This window comes from Meleagris gallopavo, chromosome 8 (genome assembly GCF_000146605.3).
Source record: "Meleagris gallopavo isolate NT-WF06-2002-E0010 breed Aviagen turkey brand Nicholas breeding stock chromosome 8, Turkey_5.1, whole genome shotgun sequence".
Classification (NCBI taxonomy): Eukaryota; Metazoa; Chordata; class Aves; order Galliformes; family Phasianidae; genus Meleagris; species Meleagris gallopavo.
In genome coordinates this window covers 17,944,849-17,958,028 of record NC_015018.2, presented here as the reverse complement: position 1 = coordinate 17,958,028, position 13,180 = coordinate 17,944,849, and the positions used below count along the sequence as shown (strand labels likewise).

At 39.9% G+C, this 13,180-nt stretch overlaps 1 protein-coding gene across 1 annotated transcript in view; it reads right to left on the bottom strand.

Moving 5' to 3' along the window:
- Positions 1–1,343: 1,343 nt before the first annotated feature.
- The window catches only part of WDFY4 (WDFY family member 4), a 125,887-nt gene continuing 114,050 nt past the window's right edge, over positions 1,344–13,180 (bottom strand). The window contains 5 exon segments of the mRNA XM_031554435.1: positions 1,344–2,507; positions 3,473–3,584; positions 5,747–5,834; positions 6,661–6,843; positions 10,080–10,259. Of these exon segments, the coding sequence (XP_031410295.1) occupies positions 2,441–2,507; positions 3,473–3,584; positions 5,747–5,834; positions 6,661–6,843; positions 10,080–10,259 (630 nt within the window). The 3' untranslated portion in view covers positions 1,344–2,440.

Genomic DNA, 13,180 nt, shown 5'->3' with positions numbered 1-13,180 from the left:
GACTGTACCACTAGTGCTACTGTGTGGGCAGCAAAGTAGTTTCTGGAGCCAGCTCCAAGAAAGGTAATGTCTGCTGTTGGCAAAGACAGGCTAGATGAAAACACAAAGGGAGCAGATAATTAGGAAGCCATCAAAATGCCCAATAGGTAAATGAAAGCATGGGTAGCAAGCTTTTTCCATGGCTCTTAATTTCCTTTATGATGTTTCAGCAAAGCTATATTCACAGTTGAAAGGAGTCCAAATCCTGCTGTGTAGCCAAATCACAGCTTACTTTTAAGGAATGCAAGGAGAGAGAGAAAACTTAAAATGGAGTGTACCTAATTGTTGAATTCTCTGGCAATTGATCTTTCTCCAGTCCTCAAGAAAGCTGGGCAAGACAATGACAAGAGGGCTATCTGGAATAAGGGTGGTGAATTTTAGCCTACTTCCAAGTGTATGTTTTCACCAAACACAGAAAAATTGGTATTGGAGTCATGAAGTCATGCACTTGGGAGGTTAGGAAAGATAACCAGGGAGGTCATCTATGTAGACATAATGCAGCCTTCCTTGTACGCCTGCATCATGAGCTGATCACTAATAACCATAGGCAATCACCTCACTCATGATGGAAGTTAGGCAGGACATGAGGAAAGGGATCTGTCTCAACACTGTGGAAGCCAGGAAGCTGTTTGCCATAGGAAATCTTGCTTATTCGACAATATAGTTCAGAATATAAACTGTGAACAAAGCACTGACCTACAGGAAGACAAAAGATGGTGTATAAGCAAGATAAGTAAAATCTACTCCTGATTCCTCCTAATGATGCTTGCAAGTTTCTAAGCACCAAGATTATGACATACAGCAGTTCTGCATGTTCCTTGGTCTCTGGCTGTTCAGCACAGCACACACATGGCTTCTCTCCTGCAGCACTAAGCAGTTAGTGCAGTAGAAATCATGGAACTCTTGTGGCTGTGGCTGTCCATGGGTACACATGCTGATATGAACACACAGATCTTCACGGACACAGTGTCCTTTGTATTCATCCAGGCTCCATCCTTATCCAGTCTGTGATGTTCAGGAAGCCACTCTGCCTAACTGGTTTCTCAGGCCTTAATAAGCTAAGACATACAACTTCTTTACCAAAGCAAGACAGGAGAAGAGAGGGGGAAGAAGCAATTATCACTAATATAGCTCCCTCAAATTTACTAATAAAATGTTGTACAGGGCTGCTGAATCATGGCCGGAACCTCTGATTGATCACCTGAGGCGAGCAATGAGTCAGTCACGGGATCACAGGTGAAGGCAATTCACCTGTGCTGCCAGAAGGGGTGGAGCCTGGCTCCACCTCTCCTAGACCCATTTAAGTGCTGACCATCAGTGGGGAAGGATCTCTTCTGGAGATCCACTCCACTGGAATTTCCCATGTGAGTCCACGATACAGGTGAGTGTACCTATTTTTTTTTCCTGCTTTGGCGTAATAACATCATAACCAAGCTCTCTGCTATACTATAACATCTGTATATTCATTAACTGTACACTGTTATACCATAACATCGGTATATTCATTAATTGTACAAATGTTAAGGAGCTTGATTTTTCACACTCCCTTCATTTCAACTAGGAACATAAATCACATTTGTATTTGTTATATTATGTCCTCAACTTTCTTACAATACAAAAATCCACTTCTACTACACAGAACAATTATGAAAGTAAATTGTGATACTGATAGTCAAGGTAACATTACAACATGTCTAAGAAAGAAGACAGGAGAGGAAAATAAAGAAAGAATGTTGATCAGCTGTGTCAGATCATTGTGAAAAAGTCAGTAATTTCAAAATAAAGACTGCTTCATAACGTATTTACAGCTGCCTCGAATGAAGGCACTGCTGTCAGTCTAGGATCTAGGAGTTCTTACCTTCATTTTGCAAACAAAATATCTTTTCTGAAGGCACACATTTATTTTCTTCATGCAGATTCAGGAAGAAGGAAAGGCAAGAAGAGATTAACATACTTGTATGTTGGTAAGAACAAAGATTCTGCTACAAATTCAGTTAATAACAGTTTGAAGATTCAGTAGTTTTTGATCTCATGATAGTAAAATTAGAATTGGTTCATTTTACTAAGCTACATTGCTCTTCAGCACAAATCAAGAATACTTTATTTGCAAGCCATTATTTATGAACAACAAAGTATTATGCCAAATTCAGTATTTAAAAACATTTAAAATACAGACGTTTTCAAGGACAAATACCATGAATTCTTATTATCTGTATGTCTGTCAGTGTCTTTCCCGCAGCTTTAGAGTCCATTACTTGATTTGAATGAGAGCTGACTGCACTCTCAGTCCAACAATTCCTTTGAGATTCAGTCCCCAGCCATATGCTTCTGATATCTGACTCTTTCATGCTCTTCTCTCCATTCAAAAGGCTGAAAACATGAGTTCCTGACTAGTCCTTCCCTACCCATCCACAGACCAGCAGCAGATTCTTCCCCATTCATCACCAACTAGAAGTTTGGAGGAATTTCTTGAAAAAGAGAGAAAAAGATGTTTAAGAAGCAAATATGATAAGGTCTTCTCCTCTATGTGCAGCAATTAGGAGAATGCAACAGGCAGGGCAGCAAGTAATCTCTCATGTTAACAATGATCTAGACTAGACAAAAGACTGAACTTGGAAATAGATTCACATTTTCCTGAATTTCAGAGGGTTATTTATAATGATCAATCCAGATCCGGTGCTTTTAACCTCCTCTGATCCAAAGAATCTGTAACTGTTAACTAAATCACCCAGGCAGCTTCAGAATTCAGACTTGTCAGCATATGGAAATCTTTGCTGAGTGCAGAGTCAGCAATACCTTCCCACACATATAAGTATCACATGAAGAGCTCTAACTCTCAATATAGAAAATATAGGGATCATTTTAGCAACCATCAAAATGCCAGCACTTCTGGAGATGAAGAGAGCAGTTGTTTTTCAGAACATTGCAACATCATGGGGAAGAAGATAGCAACAAATACTACAGCCAGATGACACTGCAGGAGGGGGATTGAGTAAACTAAAATACTGCTGGCTGTGCAAGCTGAATTTAACTGCACAGTTATTCTTTAGCCAAAAACTTCCACATTACATTTCTTTTGAGGAGATGGCATTTCCAACAGTTCCTCGGACAGTGTTTTTTCTGTGGTACAGAGACAGCATAGCATCCACTAATCTTTTCAACTATTCTACTCAAAAGCTGCTGCTTCTTCTGGGCTTTCTCTTCTCTGACCATTGCCAGTTCCAACAGACTTCAAGTAATGCTCCTAGCCAGGCTAGCTCCTAGAATGACTGAGTTTGGCAAAGAGCAATTTGAATGAAATTTAAAAAGCAAACCCCAAACAAAACAAAAACAAAACACAAACTTCAGAATAAAATAACTTGAGAATTTAGGACAGAGGCTGATGCGTTGCCCTCTGCCAGGCATAGCTACAATGCAAAGGACAGAACCATACCTGGACACAGCGAGCGCTGTCACTGTTGGGTTGTTCTTACTTGGTTTCCCAGACAAGGCAAGGCTGGGATTCAGTTCCCGAAAGAGAACAAGATGCTTTCCACACTTGTTACCTGTTGTTTGGTTTAAAAAATAAATATTTAGAAAGTGTCTAGGAGGCAGCGTGGAAGGGATTGTTATTTACAGTCAGCAAGTTGTTGAGAACAAATATATTCAATCCTAGCCTGTGCTGTTGCAAAATAGGCCCATCCCAATTTAATTTGTGGCTATGATAGTTACATGTGCTGACGTGTGGCTGTATCAATTGTGTGCTAAATTGGATTTGTGTATTATTGCTTTCTAAATTGCATGCCTAGTTCAGCAAAATTGTTCATCAGTTTTCACTGGCTCTATGCTTAATAAGATGCCCCACAATACCCTGCTGCCAGGATATAATACAGCTCATAATTGCCTAGTAAAAAGAAATTACATAAAGCCCCGTTATTATCAACTTATCTAAATCTGCTCATAACAGAGCCAATAATTAAATGCTGAGAATATTTCACATACACACACATACAGAGACCTAACAACATAATTCAATCATAGTTACTTTAGTCTTCTTAATGACTTGTGTTTTGTATTAATTTTATTTTCTTTAATGCGTAGAATGAGATGTGGGAATACTTGGCCACTTAAAATAATTCTGAAATCATCTGGATACTTTAAGGGAGAATGCCACAGTGCTGATCACACTTCAGCTCTTCAATAAGAAATGCTGTTGCTGCATGTATCTGAGAACATGCCTCCTTACACTTGTGTGAGAACAGGTGTGTGTACATACACACCTAAATATGCTTGGTTAAAACATGTCTTCCTTTAGGATCCTGCATTAAAAAGGCACAAACAGAAGTATCTTGCTGTGCTCCCATGGGCAGCTTTTAAGTCCTAGCTTAGAAAACTGGTTAAGAAGATTACTTTTTAATTTTATTTTTTTTTAATAGCAAAAATCTCAGTTTGCTGACAGACAAAAACTATGCAATTGCATCTGAGTAAAACTAACATGGAAATATCTACTGCAGGGAGTGAAGGACAAGAGTTTAGAAAAATCTTAAAATTAATTAGATGCTTCTACGTGGAAAAGGAATCTGCAAAGTGACTGCTGAACGCTACAAGGATTCTGGAAAGAGTTAAAACCTGTTCTTTGACTTGCATCAATCTCTGCTTAGAGACTACAATGAAACCAGACCAGCCCAGCTTCTGCAGACAGACTGCCTCACATCTGGCATCTTTAGTGTTATTGCTCCTTCCCTAGAAACATCTGGCTCTACCTACTCTCAGAGATGTAACAAAAGGGAGGATGGGCATCTGGTCTGGCATTTTCAATATGCCTCTGTACCTATAAATATTTCTACACCTCAGTCTAAGTACTTCAGATGCCAAGTTCCACAAACAGCACTTCTGAAGACCTCAGTGGTAATGCCCAATTACTGCATAATATCTTTTTATGCAGATGTTACATCTACAACTACCTTTATATAAACTGTATGCCTAAAACTGAAGCAACAGAGAATGTCTAATGAGGTTCAGAGCAAATAAGTGGCATAAATTATACATGTTAACAATACAACTTTTTTTTTTTTTTAAATAAAATACGTTACGAACAGAAGCAAGCTGTACTATCAGGACGTGCCTGAAAAGCTCCCTGGCAGGCTTCAGTTCCTGTATTTGGTAGAACAGAAAAGCGAGCCTGAGTTGTTTTTAATACCAGTCAGTGCTGTAGCACTACCACCTTGTTCATCTCAGCACTGCAAGAACTCCAGGGCATCAGCTTCAGCTTGGCATTGCTTTCAATATACAGCACCATGCTGCTGGAATGCAACTGGTTTGGAGGAACTCTGACTTCATTTAAGGCAGCACAGACAACAACCTGCCTGCTCTGACCTCTCAGCACACTTTATTACAGGCTATCAGCAGATGTGCTAAGAAAATGGGATTTATGGAGCTAGGATCGTTCATTAGTTTCATAGGTTTACGGAGAAAGGTGGTCTATCAAGCTTAACAGAACCTATGAAGAACCTCTCAGCTTCATCCACATCAGATTTGTCCATGAAACTAGTGGCTGAGGGCTGTTCTGTCCCTCTAAGGCACTACTGTTGCTGGTTACAGTCACACTGTATCAGTGCCTGAACCCTCCCAGTCACACTGCTGTGCTCTCACACCCTGCTCTTTCTCAGAATAAAACAAGGCCTGCAGTAAGTCACCCTGCAATTCACAGTCCACACTGTGGTCATACCTGAGCTGCTTGCCTCTCCCGCGGCTCCTCTTTGTGAGCTCAGGCTAGCAGCTTGCCCTGGGCCAGCGGTGTATTCAGTCTTCCACAGCTATGCCAGCAAAGAGGGGAAAAGGAGAAGAAAAAAAACCAACACAACTGATTATAACAGAACAATCACATGGGAGACAGGGCTGTTTTCTTCCTAGTAAGGGGTGAAAAATTGGAGTTTATGATCTGAGCAGGTTTCGGCATGGTTCTCTCTTCCCTCCACTATGTTACAGTGTGTCACAGTGGAGAAAGGTATGCAAGCTGGCAGGGCTTCCGAACAGGGCGGTAGCCACGATCCCAGTCACGCTGGAAGCTCTCTCACCAGAGTGGAGGCAGAACCAGAAAGAACTTCTGCTCCTGAGAACATGATATAATAAACTAAGCTGTGAACGAACTCTCAGAAACTATGGATCCTGAAGGGTTCTGTAGTACTGATTTATGCAAAAGTGAATCTCAGTGCTTTTCTCACCAGCACCACATCTATGTCTCCGTTTATGAAACAAAGGCAGTGCATACTGATATTTTTTTTTTTAGGCAGTATATTGCCACGCACTAGCAAGTGCTACAGAAGTGCTAGGCACTATGTTTTCACTGCAAGGAACTGTTTCTCCTAGAAACACAAACATATTTCTGATGGGCAATAACATTTTTGTTTTCAAAAACAAACCAGATTGAAAAATGTATTTTCAAAATTCTTCCCAAATGACAGACACTCCTCACTGAGGAGGACGCAACCTGATAAGAAGGAAGTCTTTTACTCCAGTTTTCAGTCTTTTTCCTTTGTGCTGCTCTGTTGAGAAAGTGGCATGGGCTTTTAGTAGCTCTGTCCCTCCATTCAGGTTTACACTGAATTAGGATTCCTCCTTTTCTCACCCCTGGTCACTCACCCTGACCACTCCATCTGTGCTTCCTGTGATGACAATGCTGCGTGTATCCCAGTCCATCACTTCAGCAAAGCAGCAGCAAGCAATACAGCTCTTGGGGCTGCAGGTGGTGTTAACACTCACAAGAGGCTGGCCATTGACTGTCCATAGGTGGAGATAGGATCCAGCACAGGAGGCAATATCACCCTGTAACAAAACAAAAGGCAATGTTTTCAAGATCCTACACTGATTCTTCTCACAGGAGGGCAGAGATAATGGATTTAAAAGGATGCAAATCAGCAGTAAACCTTTGGTTCAAGGTGGGGAGGCCTTCACATATTCAACAGAAACCATTTAGTAACTTGGGCTAGAATTGCAATGCCCATTCATAAAATAAAAGATGCTGGTGACATTTTGAATGACAATTTCCAAAATACTTTAAGGCTATAAAATATCCACAGAACATCACACCCTCCAATCTACTTCCACCCTTCTGTAGTCTTGCTGGTTCTAAAGCATTTAATTACTGGGCACATTTTATTCAAACTGTCCCAGCACCTCTTTCCTTCACATCCTCGTAAGTAGGCAAGCCTCAAGACTTGTTTGTCTAGTTTTGTGCTCTTGACTTCCAAAATGATCTTAGCTCCAACTGTTGATAAAAATGCACAGACGTGTCAGATACAGATCACCTGATGCTATGTCAAAAAAAAAAAAGGGAAAAAAGCAATGCCTTGTTTCATGCTAAACACAAATACAACCTTGAGATCCATTTCCTACAACTGGACAGGGGAGGATCAAAGGAGGTTCTCAATATCATTCTGCAGTCCTGGGCACACATCACAGCCAGGCAGCCTACAGACTGCGCAGGGTTACAGCAGAGTGGGCTGCACCAAGATAACAGTCTTACCTTTATGTCAGGCAATCAAAAGAATCCTCTCCTTGCCCATCAAGAAAGACAATTTTTGAGCATGACAAAGGATTCAAAGAATCATAGAAAAAGAGATAAACAAAGAAAAGAATACAGAAAGCTAATTGCTATGCTCTGCCCTTACCTTTCAGTCAGCGCATAGCCCAGCAGACCATCAGCTGATTCCCTGCTACTGCCAGGGACAGCAACTGTACACAGTCAGTTCCTAGTGCAGATTCTGGGCCAGAACTAGAGCTTTTAAATTTTACTGATATACAAATAAACGTTCTGTTAAATAAGGACATAGTGTTTACTTCCTTAGCTGTGAAGCCTTTGGCGATTTCACAATCTTCCTCTGCCCCTCACAGGGAGTTTAATGTCATCGCATTTTTATACTGCTTTGCATTCTAGCAATAACCAGCTCAGCATTCAGTGAGCTGCACATTCAATGCAGAAAACATCTTTGCAATCGTATTTCTCCTGTTCTTTCTGTGTAGGTTCATGGTCTTACCAGTGACCGTACATAAGGAGCAAATACACACGTAATCCCTTGGAGTAACTTAGAAAACCACAAGCCAGTGCTGTAGCTTTAAATAACATTATCAAATAAATAACATTGATCAAGACACTAACTGAAATTCCACCCAAATTTTTCACCCTCGATGCATTCTAAGAACCAGTTAAATAGAATAGTATCAGCAAAGTCAATGATTCTGGGAATGGCTGGTGTGCCCTTAAAGCTAGCAGTGCACATCTGGTTTAAAGCAACTAGAATCATAGAATCCTTAGAATTGGAAAGGACCTTTAAAGGTCATCTAGTTCAGCTCCCCTACAATGAACAGGGATGTCCACAACTAAATCAGGCTGCCCAGTTTACTAATGCTGTACTTCATCTCTGCCTGATTTGAGCATAGAGCTTTTCACACTGGAGGGCAGAATTCTTCAGAATTCTGAAGATAAAACAAAGATAGCATATTTGACACAGAATTACTAGTAATTAAAAAGATTAAATTTCAGCAAACTCATCAGCATGAGAGTACACAATAATCTGAAATTTGTTTCCTACAAATCTTCTTGAATTTTTCAGGAAAAAAACCTCATTACCAAAATCATAATTCTGTGTCAACTGGAATATTTAACACAATGTAAGCATTGTTTCTATCTTCACGTCACACTATATGAAGATATAATTTAAACAAAAGTTTCAAAATGAAACATCCTGCTATGCTTACTCCTTGAAGTTTCAAACAATTTCCCAAGGTTTCTCTCTCAAATGAACCTTTCTGCAGGGTATTGTCCAATCAGTTTTACCATTTACAATCCAACAAGTTGGAGAACTGTTTTTGGCTCCGTCACCACAATGTTCCTGCCACAGACCATCCTATTTTTCGATAGCTCAGATAAAGAGCCACCAGCTGAAACAGCTACAGTTTATGGTAAGTTGACTTGCAAGATGAAGAGGACTCCATTATCTTGAGGTCTGAAGCCCATGCTTTTTTTTTTTTTTTTTTTTTTTTTGCCAGCCCACCCTATTGTTTCTGAATGCTTAGTACAATTTTAGCTACTATCTCAAGGGATCACCAGGTATTGTGAGTTGGCTGGTCAAAGCCAACAGCCATGTAATGCTAACCAAGACCCCTGGGGCTGAGTGCTGAGCTGACACTGAACAGACTAATTAAATCCCATCCTCAATCATACAGCCATCAGACTGTATGGTTAGTAGAACTCTAATATGACACAGGTTAAGTAGAGAATGTCTACTTAGTTTTACTGCTATTAAATAACTTTGCCTCTCTTGGTACAAGCCACAGTGCTAGATGCAAGCTCAAATTGTCTGAGCAGCTCTAACCCTGCTCTAGTATACTAGAAGAGATATAAAAGACAAATGTACAAGCAACATTCTTGGGAGATAGAAGGTTAGGAAAAAAAAAAAAAAAATCACACCAACGGTGTTTACAGTTCAAATCCAACACAGAATATTTTCCTATGAGCGTGCATGCAGTTGCAGCTATGCCTAGACCACAATAAGATTTTTTCCACTGCTGGTAAATGCAAATCCAGCCATTGCTATCAGCAGCATGCTTCTCAGCTGGTGCTGGCAGGGAAAGAAAAAACAAAACAACACTGTCACTGCAAGGGTGTAAGAAAGTTGTCAGCTGAGGTGGCAGACTGAAGTCCAACAGGTATTAGCTGGCCACGGTCTGTTGCATGAATGTCAGGAGAAATTAATGGAATAATGGAAGCAACAAGGCTATGGGTGAGCCAGAACCAATACTTCACGCTTTGTAAGCTAAAAGATTTTTAATCCTGCTGCCTACCTATCCAGAGATGCTTCTGCTTAGCTACTCAGTCTAAGATGCTGCTTTTAGTGCTCCCCTCTCATCATTAAGAACACTATTAGCAATCTCAATAGAAAGAAAAAAAAAAAATCAATGTATCAGACTCAGGATGTTTTTCTGTTGGGAAGAGTACCCATTAAGTTATCATAAAATGTTCACGGATGCATCAGAAGAAAGATGATAAATGAAGATCTTACTGTTGAATTGTTGATGGCAACAGAAGAGAGACTCGCCCCGTGGGCAGGAAGCTGTGTTATGTATGTCAGATGGTTCAGGTCCCAAATGATGCAGGTTCTGTCATCAGATCCACTCACAATGATACTGTAGGTCACAGACGCAGCAAGGCAGGTCACTGACTGAGAGTGTCCATACAAAGCCTAGTGAGGGAAAAATAATCAACAAATCAGAGGGTGGCTGAATTATTAGGAAATCACAATCCTACTGCCATTTACTTAGCTAGAACAAGCAACCTAGTCACTTTTCAGAGATCTGAAAATGGTATGAAGTAAAAATCCTGAAGTATCTCACAGAATTATTCTTGTCTACAACTTGTAGTTTAGGAAAGTTCAGTCTCCAAAGAGATTAAATGACTTGATCTAAGTTGCCCAGTAACTCAAGTGGAACAACTGAACTGGTTTACATTTCTGAGTCTACCACAGTGGTTTATGTGCAGGAACAAATCGCCTTTTATTTCAGTCAAGACTATCTAAAGCAAGTAGAATTTGGACTTGAGAATTATCACTTTTCAAAATTTAGAAATCATTTTAAAATAAAACTTATCAAATGTTTCTTTCTCTTTTTCTGAACAGGCAGTAACATTTTCCCAATTTTAGTTCAGAACAGAAATAGCATTTGTAGGAGAATTTTTGCTTTAAAAAACCATACACCAATTCCTCTCACATCAATCATTAATCCAGCACATTTTTTTCTGTTTCCCAGGTTTCAAAGTCATACAGAATACCTAGTTTAACTTGAAACAATTTTATAACAAATACATAAGCGAATTACACTTTAGACAATTTAATGTCACAGAAGTCATAGACAGAAATATGCTAACGACAATTGTGTAATGCAGCATTCTCAAGTGAGAACAACATTTCTGCTGCATAATCACCAATGACACTAAATTCTGTAGGGCAGAGAAAGATTTTCATAACTTTCCTAAAAAGTCTTTTAGGGTTCAATTTTTAACTGCCTTACTGTGAAAAATCAGAGCCACCAGTTTTATTGCTGGTTTTAACAGTAACTGCATACTCCGCGCTGACTTTCTGTACATGACATAATTACCAGATCTTCAGGGTCTGTGTCAGAGAGCCACATATCTCAAATGATTTTTGCAAACACATCTCGTACTCTTTTCCAGCCTTTGACTGTCAGACTGAACTCTTGTTGGCTAGCATATGCTACCAGTTGACAAGGTTATTAAGACAACAGTATTCAAACATAACCCACTGGTACAGCTGAGCTGTAGCAGCCTATAATGTACAGGAGGTGTCTTGCAATTGCAAGAGATGAATTGCAGTTTGCAATGTATTCTATTGAAGAGAACCACCAATTTAAAATACTGACAAAAATGGGGTCTTTTCTCCAACAGTGGTCCTCAGAGGTTCTCTGCAGTAACTTTGACTGGCTGTAGAACAATCTGTTTACAAAGGGCTGGGCATAACCTCATGTCTGTGCTCAAGAACTAAACAGGACCACTGCAGAAAGGGCTGGGATGGAGCAAGATCAGGGGCTCCAAATTTCCTCTCCCTCCCTCAGAAGGATAAAAGGAAGCATACCTACTGTGACAGCATCCATATTGCCAGACAAGCTATGCTTCTATGCAAATTTTAATCAAGATTTTTTCATTTTTAACTCAGGAAGACCTCCTGCTTGGTGATGAAGTGTTTTAAATGCAAGCTAAGAGTGGAAAAGAAATATAGATTTGAGCTCAGCTAAAAATCTCAGCTTCAATCCACCAGTGTTTCAGTATGCAGTAATGCAAAAAACAGACAAGTGCTGTAGCTCTCAGCATCTCATTATTCCTCTGTGAAGACTGGGGAAAAACTGAGAGGCCTGTGTCCACAGTAAATTCACTAATATCAACAAACAAAAAAGAGGATCAGCTTCACTGCAGAAATGCTCAGTCCGTGAAAATTAAACTGGGTTATGACCATCCAGCTTAACTGGCTGACACGAGCACAATGACTCCACAGCTATCTATGTTCAGCACCTCCCTGGCAGGTCTGCACAGCAGACACGGCACAGCTTGCCTAGAGGGCTTCTCCAGCCTGATTCATTTGGCCCAAAAATTCTGGGGGTTGGATTGCATGGGTTGCTCTGCTCATGAATACTGAGGGAACTAGTAAATTACATGGATCAATACTGAGGCTATTATACTCAATCTTTAGTGTTCCACAAAACTGTGGAAGCAGCCCCTGCTTGAGAGGAAAAACAGACTTTTTATGGTGAAGTACAGTTTCTGCACTTTACTACATTCCAAACCAGAATGTGTCAGTCCCGTGAGACAACTGATAAGTGAATAGCATCCACTTTATAGCACATCAGCTTTACTTAAGCAAAGCTCACTCTTTCAGGAAAGATGATACCATTCTTTTGCTCATCAAAAAAAAGCAACAACAACAACAACAAAAAATAGCCCCCACGAAACACAGAATGACATGAAAGCAGCATGTAATTTACTGGAAGTCATTTAGAACCATAGTACAAATTTACATCTATCCCAGTCATCAAAAACCAAAACCTCTGCAAGTAAAGAAAAGGAAAAAAATAGATACAACATTTGTCACTGAATGACCTCATGCCTTTTGATGGACTAATGGGTAGTATCAGATTAATCACAGTAGAACACATCAGCAAAGCTGATTCTGAATTTCCTTTAACAAAAGAGAAAGGCATTGTACCGAAGATAAAACAGAGCCTCTTCAATGAATTGCTTGAAACTCAAGTAGATCCCCAGATTGGTATCATTTTGATAGTCATGAAGATTACTGCTTACATTTTCTCTATTGCTATTTCTTCCATTTCTATATCCATCTCCTGTCTTTGAATATTAAACAGAGTGATTAGAAGGTCATCACTGAAGAGCTTGTATCCTATTTTTGGTTTCTTCTTAGAGGGAAACAAAACTCAGGGAAAAAAAAGGCTATTCTGAACTGTTTCCATTCTAATTTCAACATCCCAATATTTCAGATAAATGAAGGTCTTGAAGCTTCTCCGGCCTCCTAACGGGAATTGATGTTTTCATGTTATTTAATGACAAATAAAATGTTTTTAGAACAAGTAAAAAGCACTG